At 40.6% G+C, this 27,271-nt stretch overlaps 1 protein-coding gene across 1 annotated transcript in view; it reads left to right on the plus strand.

The window, feature by feature from the left end:
• The window catches only part of LOC137198023 (ubiquitin-conjugating enzyme E2 E2-like), a 67,608-nt gene that overhangs the window by 9,886 nt on the left and 30,451 nt on the right, over positions 1-27,271 (plus strand). Inside the window, exon 3 of the mRNA XM_067611611.1 lies at positions 1,180-1,230. Within this exon, the coding sequence (XP_067467712.1) occupies positions 1,180-1,230 (51 nt within the window). The remainder of the gene's footprint in view (positions 1-1,179; positions 1,231-27,271) is intronic.

Raw genomic sequence — 27,271 nt, forward strand, 5'->3', positions numbered from 1 at the left:
ACCCCGCCCCCAAAGTTTACTTTGGAAAGTAACCCCACCCCCCAAAGCAGAGACTTTTTTTGGGGGTTGAGCAATCTCCCTGGAACTTAATTTAGACCCTGATCCCTGTGGTGGAAATGCAGGAAAAGGTTCCTCAAAAGGTTCTTAGTCACTGTGTAAAGTTCCTGCGGTTGAAACGCAGCTTTTGAGAGCATTATGTAGAGCAAAATTTCACTCAGAATTCAGACACCCAAATAAGATGGCAGGGCATGTCATGCACTATCTAGTAAATATTGAGTGATTTTGGACAAAGCTCAGGTCATTGAATTTCTAGAATATTGCAAAATTTGACAAAACAGACAATAGAAGATGCAGATGTTTCACATATTTAATGCTTTTTGTTGTAGTTGTCAACTAAACTGCATCAGAAAGAGAATATTCAACCCAAAAGAAAGAAAATAAATATTTTATGTCATGGAAGCACATTTACTTACAGTCTGTGGAAAGTCATGGAAAAAGCAAACTGTAGATACATCAACACCTTGGTGAAAAACCTGGTTTGAAACATTTTCGAGTGTCTCGCATTTAACAAAAGCAGAAATGTAAATGAGACAGAGGTGGTCTCCTCTGCACAAGAGGGAATAACTGCAGCATTTACAGCTGAGTGAATGACTGTAAAATATAACACCTGGCTGCTGGATCCTTTTAGGCAAATCACTGGCGTAGTTATGTCATGAATACTTAACCAGGGAGAAATCTGACCCCTCTACGGTCTATTCATCAAACCTTTTTTTTTTAATGTGCCCTATGAGGGAAATGCTCCCACCAGCCTCCTGAAAGCGTGAGGGGTGAGACAGGACCATGATCAGCAGCCAAATTAATTTGCTCACATATATCAGATGATGATTCCCTCATCCGACATGGCCTTGTGACATCAATATCAATTTATGCGCGCGCAGTTAAAAAAAACGGCAAATATTCAGCCATGCATCCCCGTGTTGATCTTGTGTGACAGGACTTATTCCTGTGTTCAGTCACAGCTCTCAGGAGCTCATTAGAAAATCAATGAGGTATTCAGTGTGTACACTTACAGATTGATTTTTACAGGCAGGATTTATATAACTGTCTGTGTTTTGTGCGTGTGTGTGTGTGTGTGTTTTCAGAGTGTGATTGTAACACAGATCTTCATCTCGTTTTTAGGATCCAGAAAGAGCTAGCAGAGATAACCTTGGACCCGCCGCCAAATTGCAGGTAGGAGCCTGTTGATTGTGTGTTTTTAAAAGGGCTATCTGCTCTGACACCTGAGGCACTTTTGTGTGTGTGTGTGTGTGTGTGTGAGCCTGCACTGTGTGAGCTGTGTGAATGGATTGTGCCGGCTCAATGAGTCACATGAATTGGTAGATTATTGTGCCGTGTTTGCGCCACTGTTTGCTCTGGCTGAACCGTCGTGAATGGACCTTGTAAGCAGTCTGAGGCATGAATCAGAGTCGCGGGTAAAGAAATAGAATAAATAAATATCTGTACGATTGACCTGATTGGCAGTGTTTACCATGAGGATCACTGTAGCAACACTGTTGTGTTTGCTCACACTCCCAAAGGGTGGGAAAGGCACTCTGCTGTGGCTCAACTGGATTGCATGGTTTATTTTCCTCCAGAGTCAGAGCGCGGTGAAAGGCAGAGGTACCACGCGTTCCTGCCAATCAAGATCTGCGTAAGAGCTTTCATTGTGTGGGGTTTTGTGAGTCAGCATTCTTCTCAAAACTTTTGGGAGCAGCGTTTAGAGGGCGAAGGGAAGGTGGAGGTGCAAGCCTGTGAGCAACGCAGGCAGCAAGTCACTGAAGTCCAGGCATTTCCTGTAGGGCTGAAAAACCAGAGAAACTCAACGATGCGAGGACACACTCAGGGTTGTGGGCTGAGAAAACGTTGGCCACAGCTGAGTTTAGACACTCCAAATAATCCGACCTAAAAAGTAGGTATGCACCACTCTGACTCAGAGTGTCTACCAACATCTACAGATGTGGTACCAGTGCTGTCTTTCACTCACATTAACAATCTATAAACCTCACAGAGTGTAATTTATTGGAATACTTCTCATGTAAGCGAACATGAGGCCGTGACAGCCAATCCACATAGAAGGCATTTGTAGGAGCGTTCCTGACGTCCGTCACTCGCGTGTCTCACGGAACAGATACGCTCCCATTTTATTAACTGTATCAATCCACACCGAGTCCCAGACAGTCTTATGGAAGACCGCTCGCATTTTTTTACGCTCCCAGTCTATTTCCGTCATGTTTAGTGCAGCACAATCTGAGCAAGCAGCTGTTTAAATCACACAAATATCCCGCTGTATATGTGTTTTGAACTTATTATCCGTATCTATATTGATTGATCAAGGCTCCCGGTCTTGTCTGTGAGCTCACTTGTTTCACTGCGGGCAGATTCCCTCTCGCCTGCTACGGTGGTAGGAAATAAAATCACTGAATCAATAAAATACAAACACTGTAGATTTCTTCCCGCGGAGCTGACATGAAAACTGTTTTGGTTCAGTAAATTTGTGCCGTCAGTCAGCCCGGTGAAGGCAGTTTGTCCCGCAGCTGTCCTCTCTCGGCTCCACACGAGCTGCAGCTGAGAGATGAACGCGGGTCAGAGTCGCTGTCGGTGTGGATTGAAGAGGATGGTCTCGTTTCACGTCTCGCTTCCTATTTAGATTCCCAGTTAGACATTCATACACCATCATTCTTCTCAGGCTTGTGCATAACTTGATTATATTGTTCTAGACAGTTAAAATAATATGAATAAACTTTATTTATACAGCACTTTTCTTAACACTGTTACAAAGTGCTTCACAAAAAAATAAAATAAATAAAAGCCTGATCAGCCTTAGTCACCAAGCGGACAGTATACAACAGAGCAGCTGATCCAGTGCTGTCAGAAGAAGAGAACAGCCACATCCATTGTTTGCATGGAACATAGACTCTGAAGTCATGTTAGTGATTTTATTCTCTGTTGCTGCTCTTGTAACTTTTTAACAAACGCTCAGCACTTTCTGTCTCACTATGTTAACTCATCAAAAAAAAAACATTTTGAAAGGTGTTAAAAAAGCCACCTCTCCGTTCAAACCTTTGTGTCTGAACAATTCATCCACCACCTTGCTTGCGGTGTAAAATGCACACTCACAGTGCCGTTTAGCAGGTGAGGAATGATAGAAAATAAGCTCTCTTCATGAAGAGACTATCCGTCAGAGTCGGAGAGATCTCCCCCGCACGTCGCGGTTTGTTTGTCGGCTCTCCGATCTCAAAGACAAGGCTAATCTGGTTGAAGTAAGCCATTATGTTTCCTGACAAAGGGCCAAACAGCAGAGGGGGGAAAAAGAAATTTCATGGGCAGCCATTTGTATAGAAAATTACATTTTTTTTTTCTAAGGGAGGCTTCCTTGAAGAACGTCCTCACTGAAAAGGAGCTCTTGTGACAAATGGATTCAGCCCGGCTGCGGTCGGAGTCCTCAGTCATAAGTGAAAAATTAGGCTCAGGCTGCTGGAGCGTAGTTCAGCGGCAGGTAGAGAGATAGGAGCCAGCGGAGGCGCGGCGCTACTTGAAATGTAGATTTCTGTATTCATATGCCCCTTGGGGTATTTGCCTCACTCTTAACAGCTCCCAATTCCCCCACAAGGCTGTCACATCCCACGCCGTTTGATTTAGCCTACACCTTTCACCACAACAATCCCCATTCAGGCTGTTCTTTTGTGCGATAAGCGAAGCACAATCGCACATTGTGAACATTAAAACCTTTTTTTTTTTTGCCGGGATAAAATTCTCTTAAAGCGTACTGTACCTCCGCTCACACCGTGTCTTTTTTTGTGGAACAAAAGGCTCCACATCTCCACAGCCTTTCTTCACCTGCTAATTGATGTGACAGTGTTAAATAGGCTGCGTTCACTGAAAGACATCAGATGTGAGGGGTTATGAACGGACGCTGTGATGCAGCTCATTACCCTACAGGCTTCAGCTCCTTTTTTTTTTTTTTTTTTTTTTTTTTTCCTCCCTGCCAGAATAAAAGCGCAGCTCATGATCACAGCCACTCCTACAAACATCCTCTCTGGCTCATTTTCTGCATTCCCTTCTGCAATAGCAGGAACGGTACTGTAATCCCTCTGGGGGGAACGAACAGAAAAACACCTTTAAGTTTTCTAAAGACAGCATGCCTTGTTTTAGATATCATTTGGCTTCATTTAAAAGGACTTAGCTGATATTTTTTTTTTTTTTTTTTTTTTTGGGGGGGGAGGGATATGAGGAAATATTTTTTCATCATTCTTTTTAATCATCTTTGTCACACTGCCAGAGAGTAATTAATTGAATGTGACAAGCGCTCTGGAAGGGTATGTAAATAGCCCCCACACCAGACACATTATATTAGCCCAGTGCTTGCTCGGCCTTTCTGCCTCTCTCTCTCCCTGTGTGTGTGTGTGTGTGTGTGTGTGTGTGTGTGTGTGTGTGTGTTTTCCATAATTACCATATCCTTTCATGATCGTCCTGGCAGCGTTTTGATAAGAATCCCCCATCGGCTGAGGGAAAACAATGTGTGGATTCCAAGGGGGAATTGGCCATGCTCTCTCTCTCTCTCTCTCTTTCTTAATCCCAGTAAGACTGTGCGTTCCAGAGGAATAACAGCGGATATCAGCGAAAGATCTTAAGAAATGAAAGCAATAAGGCAGAAGAAAGTATCAGTGCAGAATGGGTTTGAATGAGAGAAATGTGAATTCATCCATGACTATCAGGCTGGAGATATGATTGACTCAAACATAATTCAGCTTTCACCAAGAGCTGGTTCACTTTCTCAAAGGAAGATAATAGACACTGAGCTCAGCTTTGCTCTGACAAAATACTGTCTTTCCATTCAGCTGTCAAAAAAAAAAACCCTCCACCATGTGAATGATGTTTATGTCATTTAGGTTATGCAAATGATTTGCTTTGTTCACTTTCATAATGATAACGCTGCACTTCTCCTTCAACAAGTGATGAATGTTGAGTATTGCTGTTTTTCAGTGACATATTCCAACTTATTATCCAAAGTTGAAAACAAAGAAATGCATAACTGATCTCATCCTAATAATATCATTCACCCTTAGATCAGTCTGTCTACAAGCTAGGTTTCAGCTTTTCCTCCTTGATGAGAGTTCTGGGTCATCATCACAGTCACATTTCCCAAAATAGTGAAAAATGTCAGTCAGCATTATTTGCAGTCCATGGTGATGTCTTCAGATGTCTTCCAAAAGATATTCACTTCACTATCATTTAAGAGCAGAGAAAGCAGCAAATAATCTTTTTTTTTTTCAAAATTGAACCTTGAACAGCATCAGATTGACCCTGATTACCCTTCATCAGTCACCCTGATGTGGTGAATAAAGCGTGGTGTTCTAGAGAAAAGGTGAAGCTCACACTGGTCTGAACCTCACTGTTGAAAGTTGCAAATTGCAGCATCAAAGTTGCAACATTTCAATCTGGGCAATCCATGCAAGCACCAGCTTGTGGTGCTGCGTCAGCATCGATTCTTCCTCTCTGGTGACCTGTGCAGACTTTCCCACAGTGTTTTATGGTGGAGTTTGTCCACCTCCCCTAAAACACAGGCCATCATAAATAATAAATACACATCTATGAACTGAAACATGAACCTTTGGGGAAAGTGTGCAGATGTGTTTAAGGCATCATCTACTTATTAAATTGATAATGAGATGAAATGTGTCAGAATCCGGGGGACTTACCACCTCTGCTAATCATGCACAGGCGCAAATTACCGACCAGGCAAAAGAGGCAACAAGTACTATATTTCTGCAACGGAGAGCACGATGCAGAGAGAGAGAGGAAGGTCTGATGTGATGTTTTCAACAGAGACCCAACAGCAGACTTCTGCCCTGAGGACTCCATGTCTTCATGAAAACAACTGCTGCATTATTTACTGTGACCATCCAGTGATGTCAATACAAACATGCAGCAGCAACAAGAGAATCACATGTCGGTTGAACATTAGCATGAAGTAATGTAAGAGAGTTCAGCGTTACATGCACGTTAATCACACTCCAGTGAGCTATGAAGATGAGGAAATACATTTCCACAATTTAACCAACTTGCATGGTGGTGTTTTTTTGCGTTGTGTGCAGTTTTATTGTGTTAAGAATGGAGGCGGTCAATAACACATGATGCTTCCTGTGGTGAGGGCAGAATCAAAGGAGAAAAATCAATATTTGTCAACTAAATCCCCTGACAGCTGGTATATTTACATTGAACCCTTTTCATATGAAAACAAAAACCAATGTAAATATTAAATCATTTCCAAAAAGGCACATCTGGGTTAGTGCAGCATGTGGTTTTCCTGGTCCTGGTCTGGCCAGCTGGACAGTAGGAAAGTAGTTTGAGTCAAGGATTCCATATCTTTTTTTTTTTTTTTTTTTTTTTTTCAGGATCAAGCCCATAACAGACTTTTGAGTCAGTAAAAGGAAGAAAAGATGTTTTACTGGCAAGTGTTTCTAGCAATGACTCTTCTCATACATCTGTCTCATAACTCTATGTTTTACGAGGTATCGGCAGCTGTTACAGTTACAGTATGAGGACCGTAATACACGCATATCAAAGTCAGAAATAACTTCTATATCTTCAGGGCTTTCTAGTCCCCTCAAGTGTCTGATGCAAGCACAAGACAGAGTTTAAAGATGTCAGTAAAATGTACATACGACCGAAATCCCCCCACAGCAGTTTCACAATGATTGACAGACAGGAAATTAGTGTTATGTTGCTATTCAGCTCTTTACCAGCCGTAGTAAACCAACATAAATGGAGCTTTTACCACAGAGATGATAAATCTACAAACCAACAAAGTGAACATGTCAGAACCAAAGGAGAAACATTTACACACACACTCTGAGACGTCTTCTAACAAACAGCATTTGAAATGATTTTTAAATGGGAACCTAATGGATTATACAACGCCGTAAGCCCAGTCTTTTCAAAAAAAAAGTACCTTCACGTTCAACTTGTCTTGGCTGCTGTAAGGATTACCGGTGTCGCGAGCAGATAGAGACCTTACAGACGACGCCGAGCAGCTGCGATCGGAGCCGACGCCGCGCTCGCCGTCCTCGCTGTGTCCACGGGACAGCTGAGGTAAAACGTAGCGTTCAGCTTTATTACACACTTCATCTCCGTTTTTCTTCACCACTAAAACCAAACACCATCTGCCACAACATAGTCTGTCAACAGTAAGGTGTAAATCAGCCCTTGTTTTCTGAGCCATTCTCTATATATCAGGCTTTGTTAAACATGTAGTAGAACTTATTTTCTCCATGCTATTAATCAATCAGATCAACGGAAAATGAATCTGCGTTGTTTGTGCTATTTTTAGGCTAATCAAGGAAAAATGCAGAACATGTGCTGGTTCCAGGATTTGCTGCTTGTCTTTGTCTAATATAGTAAAGTGAATGTCTTTGGGTTTTGTAATGTTCATCAGACAAAACAAGACATTTAAGGAAGTTGCCTTTGGTGCTGGGAAATTGTTGTGTATACTATTACATCACTATGTCTGTCGTTTTAAGTAGTAAAATGACTAATTGAGAATAAAATCATCACATTACTTGATAATGAAAAGAATGAAACAATGTGCTATATTCAAAAACATCTTTCAGACAAAAAGAGCACGAAATATTCGAAACAAATTTTTTTGAAAAAACCATATGGAGTTAACTTTTATCCAAACACGGATGCCACTATCACCACTTCTGGTTTTACACAAACGTTATGATGATGTACATGAAGGAAGTGATTTGTAGAATCAGCACATTCTTTACACATCAACATTAACTCAAAGCAGCACATGAACGGAGCCGAACAGAAGACTGTATTTAATGTAGATTGGTCACTTATCTGGTTAAAAGGGTCAGTCTCTGCTGACCCGACAGATCAGATCAGTGGATCCCTATTTCATGTACATTAATGTTGTATTACTGAGGGGAACACGGAATTCAGCAGCCCACCTCTGTTTAATTGGACAACCTCCACAGTCACCATTAAAAATGAGTACATGATATAAAACCTTATTTTAGAGAGGACCTCAGGGCCAATGTTCTCTCCATCTGTCTCACGAAACATCCTGTGTTTGTCTGGGCTCCCCAGCTTGTCATGCAGGGATTATTTTTTTTACTTTTTTACTAGATCCTTTAATATCAGACTCTGAAGAACATACAGGATGAGGATAAATTGAAAAATGCTTGAGAGACCCTTTAGTTTTTTTCTTCATATGGCCCAATAATTGAATGAGAAAATAGTGCACCCTGAGTCTTTATTTAGAAGGTACATTTGTCAGAGAGCGGTCTAGCCAAGTTCAATATATGAAAGGTGTTTAGATACTAGCGATGAGTCGATTATTCGATTAGTCAATTGACAAAATGAATCAGCATCTATCTTGAGAAGCGATTAATCATTTCAGTCATATTTCAAGAAAAAATACAAACATTCGATAGTTCCAGACTCTAAAATGTGAGACTTTCCTTCATCTTCTATGATAATAAACTGAATACAAGGTTGTTTTAGACTGTTGGTTTAATAAAACAAGACATCTAGAGATGCCACCTTATAACTGATAATGAAAATAATGCTATAGAAGTGGATTGGGCGTCAGATACTCTCCAGAACTGCAGCTTCTTTCCTGTGGTAGAGTCCCTTTTCCTCTGGCATGTTCAGGGGGAGGTTGAAACATATGTGTGAAGCGGTCTGGTCTGTAGTTGAGGTCTGCATTTCAGCCCTGCAGCATCTCAGCCAGCTACTGTAGCTGTAGATGTGGTCTTGTCAGATAAATGGGAGGAGGTCCGGTTTGTTATTAGGAAACATCCCGCAGTGAAACAGCCGGCTTGTGGGCACACCAGCTGTTCAGCCAGCAACTCGCTGCTCAGACAAAAAGCTGCATTTGTTCATACAAGAACAGAGACGGAGGGAGGGCGGGACGATACAGTCTAAATGTGATTACAACAACAACTAAAATGATTATTACTATGAACTAACAGCTGTATAAAAAAACAGTATGTATGAAGCAGAATGCTGTGGTGTTGGTGATGACTGTGTAGTTTTGTGTTTTGGTTGATAGGGAACAGTGCTGAGCTTGTGGTTTGCTGTTGAGAAATGAGTGTGTATTTACCATGCCAGTTCACTGGTTATGGGGGAGGATAATGATAATAATAATAGGCTGTTTCATCATTACAGTCTGAAATGATGAAAGAAGATTGCTATATTACTCTACCTCATAGCCATGAATCTTTGTCAATGTATACTGCAATCTTCTTCATTTCAAATACTTAAAATAGCTGAAATAATTCCACAACACCACTGCCCTATCAGAGATGTCTTCCTCATTCGAGCTCAAGGACTCTCAAGCCCTCGCCTTTGTAATGTTAGAAAGCAGTAGCATGTCACGCTGTGGTTAGTAGTTACAGTTTACTTTGAAACCACACAGTTGACTGTGTGTCACTTGATAGGCTGGTGTCAAAGCAAAAAAAAAAAAGGACTGTTGATAAGGATTATTATATTTTTTTAAAGAAAAAATCAATATAGCTTGCAATATGTGGACAAAAGTACCTGTCCATATAGATTTTTTTTAATCTTTTAGTGGTTTTTGATGAAGGAGAATCTTCAGGCTACAGCGTACTATGAGATTTTAGACATAGTCTGATTCCAATTTAACATCAAAACTTTGTGTTTGTCCCTTCCCTGTTTCAACATGACACTACCTCCCATGCTTAAAGCCAGCTCCATAAAAAAAAATGCTTCTCTCAGTTTGCTGTGGAACAACTTGACTGGTTTCCACAGAGCCCTGACATCAACCCCACCCAGCACCTTTGAGATGAACTGGACTTAATCACCCAACATCAGTGTCAGACCTCACTAATGGATTGGAGCAAATCCCTGCAGCCAGGTTCCAACATCTGGTGGAAAGACTGAAAGCAGAAGACCGGAGGCTGTTATAGCAGCAGATTAATGTCCATGCTTTCAGATATACATTTGGCCCCAGACTTACTTAGACCTTTTTGTGTATGAACTAAATTGGCTCCCTGAAGGCTAAGGCCATCTGAGACCGCCTGCTCTGTTCTGAAGGACTAATTAAAAGTTGCCAATATGGTGTTATAATTAAACCACCAGTTCATAACTTGTAACCGTCTCATTTACACCTGTTAATGAGGTAATAGTTCATTGTTCACTTGTACACCTGATGTGAACACATAGCACTGTACATAACACAGTCAATGATTTATTTAATTGAATGCTGAAATAATGGTACATACCTGCAATACCCATCTCTATGTCTTATGATCTCTGTAGGGTTTCATAACATTTTACTGAATCCAAATCCACTTTCAAATCTGTGTATCCAAATCCTTTCAAATCCCTTATCAAATCTAATTAGGGGTTTTTTCCCTTCAACACCAGCATGTAACTGAAGTTATGAATAACTAAAAGAGATTCAATTTAGATCTGTGATCATTTTTCTTGGCAGGGAAGGAAGAACCATATGTTCACAACCTGTAACTACAGCCTGAGAACAAGATAAGCAGCAGAAGATATATGCAGTGCTGATTAAATGACACCATGAAATAACAGGTGTAGCGCACTTACATCGCACACCTCATTTTACACAAGCTATTCACTCCAAATACCGAAGGCCCCAATAACAATTAACTTAATGAATATTGACATATGAATGAATGAATTCTCCAAAAAATGGCATGAGGCGATCAGCTGGATCATTTTTGAAAAGTTACCAATCTTTTGGTCTTTTAGATTGATTGTAGAGTGATGATACAATCCAAGTCTGCATCCAAAATTTGCACTTACTTGACATGAAAATCAGCGAAAGTAAATGCGAATTAATGTGCATTTAGAAGTTTGGTCATTAAGATAAACAGTTGGTGGCACTAAATCTGCAGCCGGTGACAAACTATAGCAGAAGACAAGATGACGTCATGAAAAGAAAAGCAGCCAAAGCTCAAACAATGGAAAACATGATGTGAATATGACATCTCTGTTTCTTGTATTAATTTGAGGAACGTTGAAGTGACGTTGAGGTGACACGCTTCATGATTTATTTGCTAAGTCTGTGTCCACTGCACATTTTCTTCCTATCGATACACCCCCTCAGCCAAGTGTAAAAAACATAAAAATGCGCATAGAAACAGGTGGATGGAAACACCTGCAGTTATTTTCTTTCCGCTCACTAACAATCTTTGGCTGTGCACAGACACCAGCTTGCAGAGAGCACGATATCATCACGCAACAGCCAAAGGGTTATGGAAATAAAGCTAATTAACTACAGCTGATATCATCTGCTGCGTGTGATGTTTGTCATTTAGCAAAAGGGATGGTCAGTCCTGGCTGAAAATGAGATGCTGATACCTGAATCTTTCCTATATTTGTCTTAACTAATAAAAAAAAGATTTGTTGCTGTCAGAGTTTCACAAATCAGGTATTTTGTCAGCTGGGAAACTGATTGTGAAATGTTTGGATCTCAAGCTTAAATCTCTGTAACAAGTGCGAGTTCATGGGAAAGCATGCAGTGTTGTCTTTCACTGATGTTGTGTGCATCTCATTTACTCAATTTAGTTGCGTATCCTAAAGTTTCTGGCTCCAATTTGGGGGGTCTAGAAAACCTGAGGTTGAGCAAATCAATGCCATTTGTTGTAACAACAACTAAAAGTGAAATAAAGTGAGTTGGACTTAAGAAATATCCTCAATTCACGTGACCACTGTGATCTCTAGATCTCTTAAACTGAGACTATCTCAATTTTAGTTCCAGTGCAGAATCAGAGTGATACAGACAGCAGACATGCACACAAGCACACACAACTGCTCTATTTATTCCAGTGAGTTTTTCAGAGATTATGTGCTTGTATGTCTAATGGAACATTTGCTACAGTTAAGGAGCTGCTTAAGACCACTTTGTTCTCCTGTAAAAAGATTTCAAGCAAGCTGGAGAAATCCTGATCTGTCAGATCACTCCAGATCTGTGCAGCGATGCCTGCAAAATGGGTAGAATCCCTGAGAATTCACAAAAAATGTAAAGTTCACTGTTTTAAGGAGGAAAAACAGAGGATAAAGTAGGAAGTTGAGCTGAGAATGACAGAAAGAAATGCACCCATCTGCTCGACAGAGGAGGGAGGGAGGAGGAAGATTTGTGCAGCCCCTGCAGAGAGATGGAACTATGGAAATACTGATTTTTCACTTTCTCTTTACCCAGTCCTGCTCTCCCTCCAGCTTCCTGTGAAAGCCTTTTTGACTTTCACACTTTGTACACGTCTTCATCAGCTCTCAGCTGCTTCACACCGCAAAAAAAGCTACTTCTGCTTAACACCAGTCTTTACCCTGTATTTTATCTTCTCATTTAAATAGTATTGATTTTGTTTTTCTGTTTCAGTTTCAGAGGTCAAAGTGACATGCAGCAGAGTGTGAGAAGGTCATTTATCTTTACATATTTACAATGATATCTAAGAATCCTGTGTACATTATGACTTTTTTATGAGTGACATATTGTTTGTTCCTGGATACTGTGTAGTTAAAAGATAAAGTGCTGTGTGTCAGAGGCAACAAGGCAAGCGATTTCAACCTCAAAGAAAAGCTTTAATATTAAACTTTTCAGATATAATTAAATAGTAAGTGTATCTACAGACAGGAAACATGGAGGGAGAGAGAGAGAGAGAGAGAGAGAGAGAGAGAGAGGGTTATGACATGTAACAAATGTCTCTGGCAAGTAGGAGTGGAAATCTTTGGGAATCTCACAATTTGATTTGTTTCCAATTCTTGGTGCATGATTGAATTCAGATTTGATTCTTGATTCCATAAACAGAAAGGGGGGCTGTTGTGCAGCACTGTATCCCAAACTGTTCACTCCTGTCCTTTGTCCACTGAACTGCAACTAACTGGAACTAACTGTTCTTGATGAAGGTCCCCGTCTGACTGGAGGCATTAATTCACCAAACCTGAAGGCAGAACACTGAGCAACAGAAAAAAAGCAGAGAAAAGAGTGTGAGAGTGTAACTGAACCGTATTCATTAGGAAGCATCTTTCAGTCATCTGCCTGTATGAGAATAATGAAACAAAAGTGTGGTTTACTGACCAACATCATTGACTCAATGGTTTTTGTAAACATTTTCTGTCCATTGAGAGAAAATTAATCTTTTGATAATCAATTAATTGTTACTGGTTCCAGCTTCTTAAATGTGACTATTTTCTGTTTTTTTTAGTTCTCTGACATTTAACTGAATATCTTTGAGTTGTGGACTGTTGGTCAGGACACAACAAGACATTTGTGGTTGCACCTTGGTCTGTGGTGAAAAAGTGGTTGACATTTTTTTTTTACCATTTTCTGACATTTTCTATCTTTGTACTTGTGTGTTGAGTAGGATGAGGAGAGTTCTACCAAAGTGCACCGCAGCAGCAAACACGCTCAGTTTGTGAACCGTTTGGTAAAATCCTCCATTATTCTTATGATCTCAGGTTTCAGGTAGTAATAATCATGAGAAACACAAAGTATTCATTGACTGTTCAGAAAGGAACCTCTCACCTCTTTTCCCTCAACTGCTTCTGCTTCTCCATCCTCATTCATTTCCTCCTTTCTCTTGACTGCAGTTTGCTACAGCTGACTAAGCCTGTCTCTGCAGTGTGTGTGTGTGTGTGTGTGTGTGTGTGTGTGTGTGTGGTGTGTGTGTGTGTGTGTGTGTTTGTGTGTGTGTGTGAATGAGGTCATCATCAGTGTGCGTGTATCAGCTATGCACATCATGTCTCTGTGTTGGATGAATGATTAGCCTCTCATTAGATATGCTGTCCTGTTCTGTAGAGGAAGGACTGCAGTATCCTCTTAGTCTCTTACAGAAATGCACACAGGCAGTTCTCTCTATCCACACACACACACACACACACACACACACACACACACACACACACACACACACACACACACACACACTCACAGTCAGATGCACTATTCAAACAGAAACACAATTGCGCTCACACATAATTGTACCACTTCCTCTCCTGCGCTTAAAGAGGAAACTTCATTCATATCGGATACACAGACACACACTCTCACTTCCTGAGCATTACCCATTAGAACTAGACTGATACATCCAGCCATCAGTGGGCTTTTATTAGAGTATCATCCAGACATGTCCACCATCTCTGATGTGATGGTTCCTCACTGACTGCAGCTATGTACCCACAGTCTGAAAGAACTTAAGAGTCATTCATTTCATTGTTCAGTAATGTTTCTTTAAAATTAAGTCTCATTTGAAGGCTGAAAAGGCTTTTCTAGTCATCAGTCTAGGTTTAAGTGAAGAGCTGAAGTGTCTCTGGATGGTGTAAAAGCTGTTTGAGAGGTTTTTACAGCTTGCAATAATAAATCTACTGTCGGTGAAACTGAAAAGACTTGTATGTGTGAAAATGTTGATATTAAATATGATAATTTGTGACACAGAAATGATTCAGATATAGAAAAACCACACTGGTTGAACCCTGTGCTCTTAGAAATAAAGGTGCTGACTAGAACCATATAGGGTTCTTCGGCTTGTCCCCATAGGAGAAGCCTTTTTGGTTCCTTTTATAAAGGTTCCACCTGGAACCCTTTCAGAGGGTTCTACCAAAACCCAGCATAAAGGGTTCTACCCAGAACTGTCTGTGAAAGGAGACTCTCTGAGGAAAAGGCAACAGAACAGGAGAGGCTGTGTATGTCCCTGAGGTAACAGGTCAAAAGTGAGCATAGGACCAGTGGAATCACTAACACGACAGATAGGACACAAGCCAGGCACATTAGGCTGTTCTCAGCAGGTAAATTCACATAATCTCCAGCAATGGTGACATAGCAGAGAGGGAAAAGCAGCAATCCAAGGCACACTTACTGTGCCAGATGAAGCTGTAAGCCATCTACAAACAAAATAACGCATGGTCCAATGAGAGCAATCAGAGTATGGGCACATAATAAGCTCCCAGGCCCCACACACCAAACCCCAGCCTTCCCCTGGGAGACTAGGGTTCAATTCCCGGCTCCAACACCCCTCCACACTGTAGCCTTCCATTCCCCCAGCCCTCCCTCCAACTATAATGAAGGAAAAATAAATGAAGAGGGTCAACTGCCCACTCTCCAAAAAGAAAATAAATTTAGGGTAATTTTTTGGCTCCAGAGCTCCTCCCTCCAGAGGTTGTAGTTACAGTGGTCAAAACAAAACTAACATGGTGACTCAGTAGGTGAGAGCACAGCAGTGTTATTTTGAAGATTGAGGGTTCAAAACATGATCTTCCCAGCAGACAGCACATCATGTAGCTACATTATATATATGCACTGTACTCACTCTTAAAAGCACCAGTTAAGTATTGTACATCATGAATTAGAAGTGATAAAAAAAAATATATCAGAAAAGATGTTCAACAGACAAATGCCCCTCAACTCAACTGTTGTCTCTATGGTCTCTCCACAGCCTACAACACCTATGTTGTAAAATACAAGTAAATACAAGTAAAATGAATTAATTAAAGGGATTCCAGATACATCTACATTTAAAAATGCTATTTGAGACATGGGTAAATATTTGAATATATGAGGGTGAGGATCTTCTAACACCCGTGCTTTCAACAATCCTGTCAAGAATTGAAGAACTCTTTCTTCCAAAAGGGGTTCTTTGGATCGAAAGGGTTCTTATTGGAACCCTTAGTCTTACAAAGAACCCTTGGAGAACCCTTTGTTCAAAAAAAGTTAGAGTTAGTTAAGTTAGTTAGAACCTCAGCCCTTCAAGAAGAACCCTTTTGGAACCGTTACTTCTAAGAGTGAGGTAGCATCATGGTCAAACCACAATACTACTACAAATAACATTCTTACTATACGTAAGCTACTTATAGTGTGTGAACAGTTTTATGTGGTGCTTTTTGTAGCTCATTGTTGCACTCTTAAATTTCTTCTTTGTTTCTTTCTTCGTTTGACACTAACTTCTTCAAAGTTATTGTAGCCACTTTCCTGGCTTTCTGCAGTAACTAGAGTTCTTAAACATTGTAAACAAGAAACTGGGTTTCCATAATCAGGCTTGGGGAATAGAGAAAGCTGATTTCTACAGCGAGAATTCTCCTGGAGAAAGCCATTTTTTGGTTCAAATTGAGTTTTATACATGTGCATGACAAAGAAAAATTATCTCTGTGGTGAAAGAAACAGACAGAAATTGACACTAAATGGCCTCTGTTCACCTCTGTCATTTCCATTAGAGGTGAAGTGATTACTCAATTGACGAAAAAATTATTTGCAAACTACTTTGATAAGTTTGATTCATTTTTTAAGTAAAAAGGCCAAGCTTTTCAAATGTGAGGATTTACTGCTTTTCTCTGTTAAAATGGCTAAATCGAGTATCTTTGTTTTCTTATCTGTTTTGTTCAGTTATTTGAAGACATTGTTGTGTTGTATTATTATTATTATCTGACATTTTGTAGACTAAACGACGAATCGCTTTATCAAAAAAATAATCAGTTGGGTAAACAATAAGGAAAGTAATTAGCGGCAGCCTTAGTTTCTACTGCTGTAGATCTAAATAAACTGAGCTCTTACCACAGAGCCTGCAGAGCCTGTCCTCATACTAAAGAAAAAAATAATCAGGAAGCAGCGTGTCATAGCTTGTATCACTAATATAACGCACTATGAGAATGCTTCACGCTGTTTATACTCAGATGTTGAACTATGTTATTCACTCTGTAAAGGGTTAGGGTTAGGGTTCAAGCTCCCAGTCCCCCTCCCCCTTCCTCTCTGTTGATGTTCGGCTAACGTTGACTGAGCCCACATTGATACACTCTTGCTAGGTTCATTGTTACTGTTACTAATGTTAGCTGGCAGGTGAAACAGTCACCATCCCGTCACATATTTCCAAAGGTGGAAAAAAGCGTTTTGACAAACTAAATATTTAAGGTGGTTGTAAAACAGCATGATTCTTCTATTAACCTATGTAACTTGAGTCCACCTTAAACCGCTGCAAGTATCCATCAACAGTGTATGAAAAGCAGAGTCTCTCTCGCTGCTAGTTTACTTTAACATTAGAACTCAACTCTTCTTTCATATCAGAGAGCAGATGAGGTGTAGGTGCTTATGGAAGATGGAGAAGCAGGTAGGTTTTATGTAACCGTTGTTCCTAAATGTACATGGAGGAAATGGGATTTAAATTGTTTTTTTTTCCTGGAGGGAGGACCCCCAGACTCACCATTTTTATTATGTTGCCCCCACCTCTCACACCAAAGTTACACTCTTGCTGAGGAGCCTGTGTAGCTCACCATCCCCACCTTAGCCAGCCTTCTGCAAACATAATTAAGAAAGCAAGTAAATGTCAGTAAATGAACATCAGCTTCTCTGATCTGCGGAGGAACGGCTGAGTCATATGTGTGTATGTGTGTGTGTGTGTGTGTGTGTGGCTGGTTAGTAGCCAGGGTCCCCTGTCATCACAGAGATAAAGCGGACAGCTGACAGAAACAGTCCTGGGCGTCTCTTTATCTGCCTGTGTTGTTACAGCTTAACTTGACCAACCAGTTGTGAGAGAGGGAAGATAAGGTGAAGCAGCTCTGCACTGACACCAGTCATCGTGCATACCTGAGGCCCATACTGCTGCAGAAATGTGTGGCCTCAGGAAAGCCTGGCAGATAAGCTGCACAGTCCGTAGCCTGTTTCGTCTCTGGTCAGGTCAATTATTGATGTATTAAAGACAGAGAAAAGAAGAAATGACAAAGAAATGCATAGATGGACATTCAGGTTCCCTTGGCATCTTGTCCACAACGAAGATGATTTGTGTAATTTCTTTCTGTTTGATAGTGATAGTTTCAAGTAACGGACATTTTTACACTGTGTCCATTTATTATTTTCAACCCATTTTCAGCTTAATCTGTCGGGGCTGATGATGTGTCTTCTGATTTATACCTGCATTAACGTGCATTGCACGTTCTGCAAATACAAATAGCATGTTAATACCAGCTGTAAATGGGGTGCAGTATAAGTCCAGCTCCGAAACTCGATGCCAGATAAATGCTCATGTATCAAACTCCCACCACTAGCTTATAACACAGGCTTTCTATTAAAAACTAACCCGGGACTACTCACGTGAAGTCAGTATTTTTTTCTCAGACTTGACAAAGCTTCTCCAGTGCCATAGAAGACATTATACAACTGTTTTCACAGGCTCAATAGAGCTCCACATGACTAGCAAATTGGCTCTGACATTTAAAATCAATGGAGTTCCCTTTTCACAATCCAAAACAAACTAAAAGACAGAATCGTTTCAGGCTTTTTGTCCATTTTCTGACAGATATAAGTGCCCTGTCAGGTGTTCTGTTTGGTTTTTAAAGTGAGAGTGTATGAGTCTGTGTGTGGTAACAAAATTGTTTTTAAACTGCAGTACAAAGTGTAACAGTTAATTAAAGGACTTGAACATTTGAAAATGAGAGCTTAGAAAGTGTTTTTTTTTTCTAAATTAGACTGAATGTTTCTGTAAATAGCTTTTGGACTGCAACCATGAATCTGTATTCTTTAACTGGCTCTTCAATTTCTGTTGCTCTGCTCCCATCGAGCTCCCACAGCTCCCACTCGGTTCTCTCTGTTTATTTTCCATTTCTCATATCCAGCCAATGCTTCTCTAAACTGCAGTGCTGCTGAATCAATAGTGCAGCGAAAGCCAGGCTGCACCCACAGACTCCATTGTAGACTACACCTTAAAATCAGCCTATCATATGTTTCAGTCAGCAGACAACAGCATTTTCTCCTCTTTGGCGACTTTGATCCCTCTCCGTTGCCTATCTGAAAAGTATCTGTACCCCTTATCATCAACCACGAAGGAGTATTTTCATTCACTGAGTCGCCTCAGCTGTCCTCACGGCACACACGTCTGCCTTTGATAAGATTAATTAACCGCTCAGTGCAAAGATAGTTGAGTTTCAAGGTAGTTGTGCTGCGGTGGGCCGACTGTAGGTCACCTGCGCGCCAGATGCAGCACTATGGAGCCTGTGGGAGCCATTCACACTACTATCCTTCCCCATCCTGATACCAGTCACTGCACTGGCAATGCCCAGAGCTACCATTAATCAAAGAGTGTATTACATAGGAGAATGTACAGGAGGAAGCATCAGATTCCACATACCTCGCAGGATCATCCTCCACACAGTAAATCTCTGGTTAATTGTCTGAATGCATGCCTCAGTTGGTTTTCCAGTTGATGTGGCTGCGCTAGCTGTTGAATTCTTAATGTGCCCTTTTGTGGTTGGCTTTCAACAGCTATCACCTTCAAGCCTCAGCCCTTAATGGGGGGTGTCTCCCCTTTTAGTTTTCATGGCAGTTCAGGAGGAAAAAAAGGCATTAATGCTGTTTTAAGAGGAGCTAATGGATGAGCGTAAATCATCGCTGGGTGGATCTGTCCTTGCTGAAAGAGCTTCCACTGCACTGTGAGGAGAAGCAACTCTCCTGCAGGGGTGAGAGGTTAGCTCCTACCCGAGGGCTTGTGTGGGTAAATAGTGAAATCCTGGCACCAGGACAAATAACTCCAATGCAGAGCGAGGCCACGGTGAGATTCCATTACTGTTTTGGCAGGGAGCTCAACAGAGACAGCCAGGACGAGCCCCCGGCCTCAGCAGCTACCACCACACACACACACCGAGGATCAGCTTCCCACCAGGGCTTTTCATTTCATTCAGGTGATGAATCCCCAGCAGCTGGCAGTGTGGGGGGGATCTGCAGGACACCACAGTCATGGACACCAACCATGTTGAAGATGGTCTGAAAAAACAAAGTGGGATGTTGATGCCATGATTCAATGATTCAACATCCCCTCAACTGCTGTTGTTTTGACAGTGAACTCAGTATACTATGAATGTAGTTTCTTCAGTTTGGTGCATCATAACCATCATTTTCATTTTATTCTAGGCCTAATTTAAAACTGTTTGTAAGCAACCTAATTAACATATGTCCACAATGTAATGAAATGTTTATGTACATTGACATTGATTGTCTTTGTTGGAATTAGCTTAACTGAGTTATTTAGTTTGATTACCCAAATATTCTTTTAAATGAAGATGTAATTCAGTGAAGCTGCATTTAAATATAATTGCGAAAGATTTGTTTATACAATTTGCAGTCAAGTGAAAACATAAAACATGATTTATTAAGGTGTTTCCAGCTGACAACGCTGTAATGCACAACATCAATAAGAAAGCATTGACAAAGATGTTGAGTGCTAATGGACTCTATCGTCCTCAGTATATAACCTTTATTTGGTATACATTAGACTGTATTTAATTTTTACTACATAGTACTTTGACTAAATAGTTTTGCCTGTTTTGTTTTGGAGGAAACATAATGTCTGCATGTAACACACAAGTGGTATGGAGGTGCTTTGGGAGACTGGGGTTCATGTCTTGCGTCCAGCGTGTGGTTAGATTGAGGCCACAAAAATACTTTGGTCAAGGTTAGTGTAAGGTCATGGTTTTTATTTAGTGCGAGAAATGTCAACACGTCCCATCTGTTGTCACTATTGACTTATTCAATATATAACCAAGACTATGATCTGTTCCCAACCTTAACCAAGGTGTCAAGAGTTTTGAGTTGATGGTGGTTTTAATGTGGTTTTTAACGTATTTGCAATTATAAATCAGTAGCGTATAATTGTAATTGTCAGGAGACTAGAGATGTGCCGGTATACCGTTTCTACTATATATAGAGTACAGTCTAGACCTGCTCAGTGTGAAAAGTGCCCTGATATAACTTGTCTTGTTTTCAGAGTAAACCATGAACACAGAGCAGTGCTCCTGCCTTCATCAAAAGTTTTACTTTGTTTCGCCACAAGTGGCCTGTAAGAGCCCAGTATAACTTTTACACTTACTGCTCTATGTGCGTTTAAACATTTCTCTGCCTTTTAAAGATGTATTTAACTGTTAACATGTTCATGTTTTTCACATGCTACAAGACATATCAGGAGTGAAATAAGCAGTCAACACCATGGCTGAGCTTTTCCGCTTTGAAACCGCAGTGTACCAAGGACAGTCTCTAAAACACAGATTCAGTCAGTCAGGATTTCCTACGTAACATATCTAAGGAGCCAATCATTTGTGATTATAGATAATTATATGCAGAGTCTTCCTTCTCGGGTTTTCCCCGACAGCTGATTCCAATCTGCGCAGAAGAGTAGAACCGGTTGAGTTGAAATGCCGAGTCTGGCATATTGCAGTTACTCATCTCCTGGTGAACGCTCAGTCTCAGCCGGATGAGATCCATTTTGTTATCCATTGAGCGAACGTTGACGAGCGAACTCTTGCCTCTGAGCCGTCGTAGTCTGCTACACCAGTCTACTGCCGCAGGGCATGGTGTCCTCAGGAGCTGCAGTCTGCTGAGCATTACTCTAAGCCTCAGTGGAAGTGAGGTGGGCGAGTTACTGATAATGTTCAGAAGTTCGGTTGGGCTGTATCTTCTTGACCTAGTTGCACTGGTCGTGTTATCTGCACACTTACTCACGTTAAGAGAAGAGTCCCTAACACTCTTCACACCATAACTGGGAGCAAGAGAAGCCACTGATGAATATATTTGCATATTCATAGATTCTGGAATTTATAATGGAGGAGAAGGAGTAGATGTCTTTTTAAGGATTTTAAAGTGGTAGTTAATACTTTTTTGTAGAAAAACCATATCAGACACATATTACTGTTCCAAGCAGAGTATCGTTATACATCTTAATACATGTCTGGAGAGGATATTCAACACCCAGCAGATAACATTTACTGAAAAGTTCTTGCACTTGATAAATAGATCGACTAATTTCATGAAATTCATGAATTTCCAAAATATGAATGGGTGCATAGAATCTAACACAGACACTGTATTTAAATGTTTTTGATGTTATTTCTTATGCTGAGTCTAACAAAACTGCAATATACTGTACAGACCACTGTTCAGTTAATAAAATCCAAGGTGATCATGGTGTGAAGTCATTTAACTATAGTTTAGCACTAATAGTAAGATTTCAGGAAATGTGATTATCGTGATAATACCGTTTACCGTGATATTTGATACTGACACACCCCTACAGGGTTGCTGACAAATGATGAAAATGATTTTGGGATCCACTTGTGAGAAACTGGGGCGAGCTTTCCTTACTTCACAATGTCATTAATTAAGAACTCATCTGCACAATAAGTTTAAAAATCCATCCCTGATGCAGCCTGTGAGAGAACTGAGAACACCTCTTGCATACCAGATGTCAAATATTGCACAAGCTATGTGGTTCTTTCTTTAACAGTCCTGCCATATTTGAACTGAGGCATTAGGGAACATTTATGTAAGCCCCAAAAGCCTTTACTTTCACAGATAGATGAAGCCAGCATTGTTAAAACTTGCATCTCTAAGAAGGGCTTTACACTCTATATCATACCTTGTGTATCTATGTAAATAACCAACCAGAAGAAAAGTCTCCCAAAAACATGCTCCCTTTATATTCAGCACAGAATAGTGTATTTGTATACGTGCTGGCTGGTGACAGATCAGGGGATGAAGGACAGAGTGAATTATAGATAGACTGAATGCTTCTGGTTGTGAGTGATTGCAGTCTATGAGAGCGCATCTCAATAGAAGAGTGACGTGAAATCAATGTTCTGAGTGCAACCTAATCAATGTTGCCATGATGACTATGGGGAGGGCACTGAGAGATTGTTTTATTTGTTTAGCCTAGGGAGGTCACCCTGCGTTTCTTTGATACACCCACACCCTCTCTTTTCACAATAAGCTTGGCAAGGTTTTGTACTTGCTAATGAAATGGTCCTGCAATTTTGACAGCATTGTGTTTGCGCACCCAGACTCCTCATGTTTCTTTTTTTTTTTTTTTTACAGTAACTTGGCAATTTTCCTCAGTCACTTAATTTTGTCCCCACAGAGAATGTGTTCATTTCTGTGAGAGTGAGCCGCCATCAGCTCTGCATACGATAATGAGAGAGCAGCTAACGGGTAGCTCAGGACATTCACTCACAATAGGGAGCTGAGTCAGCAGGTCTCTGTGACCTTCGTGTGTGTGTGTGTGTGTGTGTGTGTGTGTGTATGCCTCTTGAGGGCTATGTAATGGCACAGCCAGGTCCTGTAGAGAGGCCAGAGGGAGCGACTATTGAAACAGTATTTTACTTCATCCTAGACTTCATCCTGTAAAGATAATAATTGCTACACTTTACTTAAAGTGGTGCTTACAAGGCATCAGAAGCATATTACACTGTGAGCAAGAAGGAAGTGTGTGGTTATTAATAAAATCAGCATAGTATAAAGCACAGAATCTGCCAAAAGTGAGGTATGGCGGGGGAGTCAGAGTACTTTATGAAGTCTCTTGGGTCACTTTCACACCTATAGTTTAATAGTTTGCAGACTTTCATAGTTCAGCTCTTCAACATCTCTCAACATCTAACTTACTCCCACAGTGCCCATACTTCATAGGCCATTTATGCATCAAAACATTGACACACACTTCCTTTTCTTACACACAACCACATTTTTAACAATAGGACTTTTCAGTGCCTCTGTTTCATCTGAAATTTCAACTACTTTCACCACTCACCTACACACAGTAGGTGTTAGCTGGCATTTCAGATGCATTCAAATCTTTAAAAAAAAATAAGAGTTGAATGTTACACTTCAACCGAAATTTCAAGCGCTTTAATCGGTTACATAATGACACTTCAACTATTTTCACCATGAACATCTTGGCTGGCATTTAAACTCAATTGTCTCCTACTCTTCAACCGACAGTTCAACTGCTTTCAGAGCTTCCACTTCATCTGAAATTTCAAGTCCTTTAAACACTTAGAATGACTCACACTTCAACTGCTTTTGCAACCACACGTCAGCTACACAGATTATTATTCTTCACCTGACAGTTCAACTACTTCCATATCTTAAAACTTACATTCACACTGACATTTAAAACTTGACATTCTAATTTCCATTAGTGCACACACACATTTCAACTGCTTACACTGCACACACTTGAAATCTCTTCAACGCTTTCACATTTCAGCTACTTTCACCACTCACATGTCAGCTGGCATGTTTCAACTGCAGTCGTCTCTTTCTCTTCAACGGTGACCTGATTGACATTTCAGCTCCTTTCAGAGTTCACACTTCAACTGACATTTCAAGCGCTTTCATCACATACACTTCAACTGACATTTGAACTGCTTTCACCTGTTACATGTCAGCTGACATTTCAACTGTTTTCATCTTTCAGTCTTCAACTGCCATTTCAACTACTTTCAGTCGTCACATTTCAACTGACATTTCACCGACAGTTTCACACCTATCATTAGGTTTGGCAAAGACACAAGCACATCACACCTCTGTTTTCACTTCCTGATGGATGAGGGAAAATCCCAGCACTCATCTGCTAAAGCTCATTACAGGTTACCAAAGTAACAACATGATCTTGCATGATTATATTAACCCTTTTTATAGATTGCCTAGGAGATTCCTGTACAGGTCCTACCATTAGCGCATGAATCCAGTAAATGTAATAGTACTTTGAATTCATGCTAAAATTATATACCCATTATCACACAATCTTGTGGTTGGTCCAGCTTGTGTTCACACCACAGACGAACCAGTATTGGTGCGATACCTTCCTTTTCACACTTGCTTGCTTTCAGTTTTGCATCATCCTAAGTGAATCAAACCAAACTGGCAAACGCACCAAATTTCATTTGAACTGCACCAGGTTAGAGATGTGGTTCAGACAGAACAGATGTGAAAGTACTCTTAAGGCCAGACCCTTAAGCCAATACAACTTGAGGTTGGGATGTTTTATCGCTGTCTTGTGTCGGTTCTATATTCTGCTGTGACACTGTCAGCATTTTGATTGGCTGGCTGTCTATCCTGGATGCACTAGTTGTCAATCACTTTGACATGTTGTCACAGGTAGATTATGTCACCACCTGTCAGATGTTTCAGCAGCATTTTCAACAACAACCTTGTAAAACCAACATTAAGTTTCAAGTTCATGTTAACTTCTTCAACCCTGGTGGACTCACTGCTCGGACCATTATTACAAATAGTAAAAGACAGAAAAAAATAAGACAATAAGCTATTCTTACCATAGATATTATAGTTTTGACTCCATAAAGAAGTGCTGGAGCAGGCAGATACAGAATAAATACACAACATTGTCATACATTATGGATACATTTAATGATGCATTAGGGGAAATTCCAAGTTCTAGAGGTTAATATATTATTAGACTTTATGAAATTACAAAGCCCACCCTGTTCTTAATAGGTCACACTGTTTGTTGGTTTTCACTCTAATGTCTGAATTGTGAACAGGGACTTAAAGATACACCCCACCAATTTTTCAAGTCATGATCTGTTTACTTGTCATTGGGAGTACTACTCAGCTTGTGAAAACAGTTGTGAAACGTCTTCTGTGGTCTGACACAATAACCCTGCAGATGCCACAGTTATGTCATCGGTAGGGGTGGGAATCTCTTTGGTAATGTCTGACTTGAACCAATTTCCAATTCAGACTGATTCTCAGTTCAATAAATAGAAAAAGGGGCACTATTTTCAGCATGTGGTTTGAAAGACCATGTGTCTACCAGGCAGGGAGGGTCTAAGGAAAGACGCTATGGAGCTGCATTGTAGGAGGATTTTTAGAAGTTAAAACCATTCATTTTTAATCTGTCTTTCGCAAGGCCTCCAACTTTATGGAAGTGCAATGTTAGATCTTTGAGTACTTCCTCTAACACAACCGACAATGGAAGAGGTTCTGCTTTATGGGGCAAAGATATGGTTAATGGCATTGTATTGAATAATTGAAGTGTCAGAAGAGAATATATGTTTTCATCTGTCCTATTTGTATGATCAACCTCACCAAAACGTTTTTCTCCTCTCATATCTATGGCTGGAATTGGATTATACAGTGTACAAAGAGACCTTAGCAATGACTTAATGAATCAGGTCATCCTCCCGCACAAAATATACTTTGAGTGTCAGATACTATTTTGGCTGAACAGAAGGAGAAAGCTTCATTTGTGTTCAGAAGGATTTCTTGTCACTCCTCGACTTCTCCAGAATTATTTAAAGTGTGAGCGCTCTCACCTCGAGCTCTGTCACAACATTGTCAGTGAAAGCATTCATTGCTTGCAGCATGAAGCTTGAAAGGTGGTGGCAGCGCTGAATTAATTCTGAACAGAAGCTACACCTCTGTTGTGATGCCACTGCTGGATTTACTTACCTTTTCAACAAGAGTAGACACTGCAGACTGCACACGCACACCACCGGCAAATCTCCATCCTCTGCCAGTGTGGAATTTTATGCCCTCAGTTTTTTTCTTTTTTTTTTTTTTTTTTGAAGAGGATGAAAGAACTTTGACTTAAGACATTTTACAAAAGATGAAAGAGGCCTTTTAGATAAAAGAGCTGCTTTTCTGGGAAAGGCACATCACACTGGCACTGGTCTGATTTTCTAAAGACCACAACTGAGGCCATAAGAAGTGACCTAAAATTCTCTCAGGGGTGATTTCATTTCATAGCTTGTTACTTTTGAAGATTTCATTAGAACCAGATTCAGCAAAAGTTTGGGTGCTAAAGTATATCATCAGAATTCAAAAGTCAGAATACCACGTTTTTTGCAAATCTAGCCTAATGAGTGGAACAAGGGTCAGCCCATGAAAAATTACACTCTCTGAATTGTTATAGTATCAGTCGCTTTGAAAAATCACATTAAAAGTTTGTGTACGTACTGTACTTCAGCTGCTCAGAGTCCTGTGAGACACAGACATCCTACAGCTCACATCAAACCAAAGATGCTGTGCAGTGGAAGGGCTCTGACCTTGATTCATCTCACAGCTGAAGCAACCTACATCAGCTGACGCCTGTAGCACACACCGAATGCATCATTCTGACAGAGGAAGTACTATTCAACATACTATTCATACTAAGTATGACGTCAAATTGAGTATGTAGTGCGTTCCAACTGCATAATATGTGGATTTTAGGTATGTGAGAATGCCAGATTGACCCATTGTCACCGATACCCGATCCAGCTATTTGAGTCAGTATTGGACCAATGTTGATATCCGTATCAGTGCATCTCTGGCACCTATCTGTGCTCCCTGCTGCATTGATGAAAGCTGGGATACCAGACAGCTGCTGGAACCCAGCCCCGATTTCCTCCAGCTCATCCCTGTTGGGGAAGCGGATGTTCCTCCTGAAAACACCTTGGATGCCCTTGCTGATCCGGTGAACTACAC

This window comes from Thunnus thynnus, chromosome 15 (genome assembly GCF_963924715.1).
Source record: "Thunnus thynnus chromosome 15, fThuThy2.1, whole genome shotgun sequence".
NCBI lineage: Eukaryota > Metazoa > Chordata > Actinopteri > Scombriformes > Scombridae > Thunnus > Thunnus thynnus.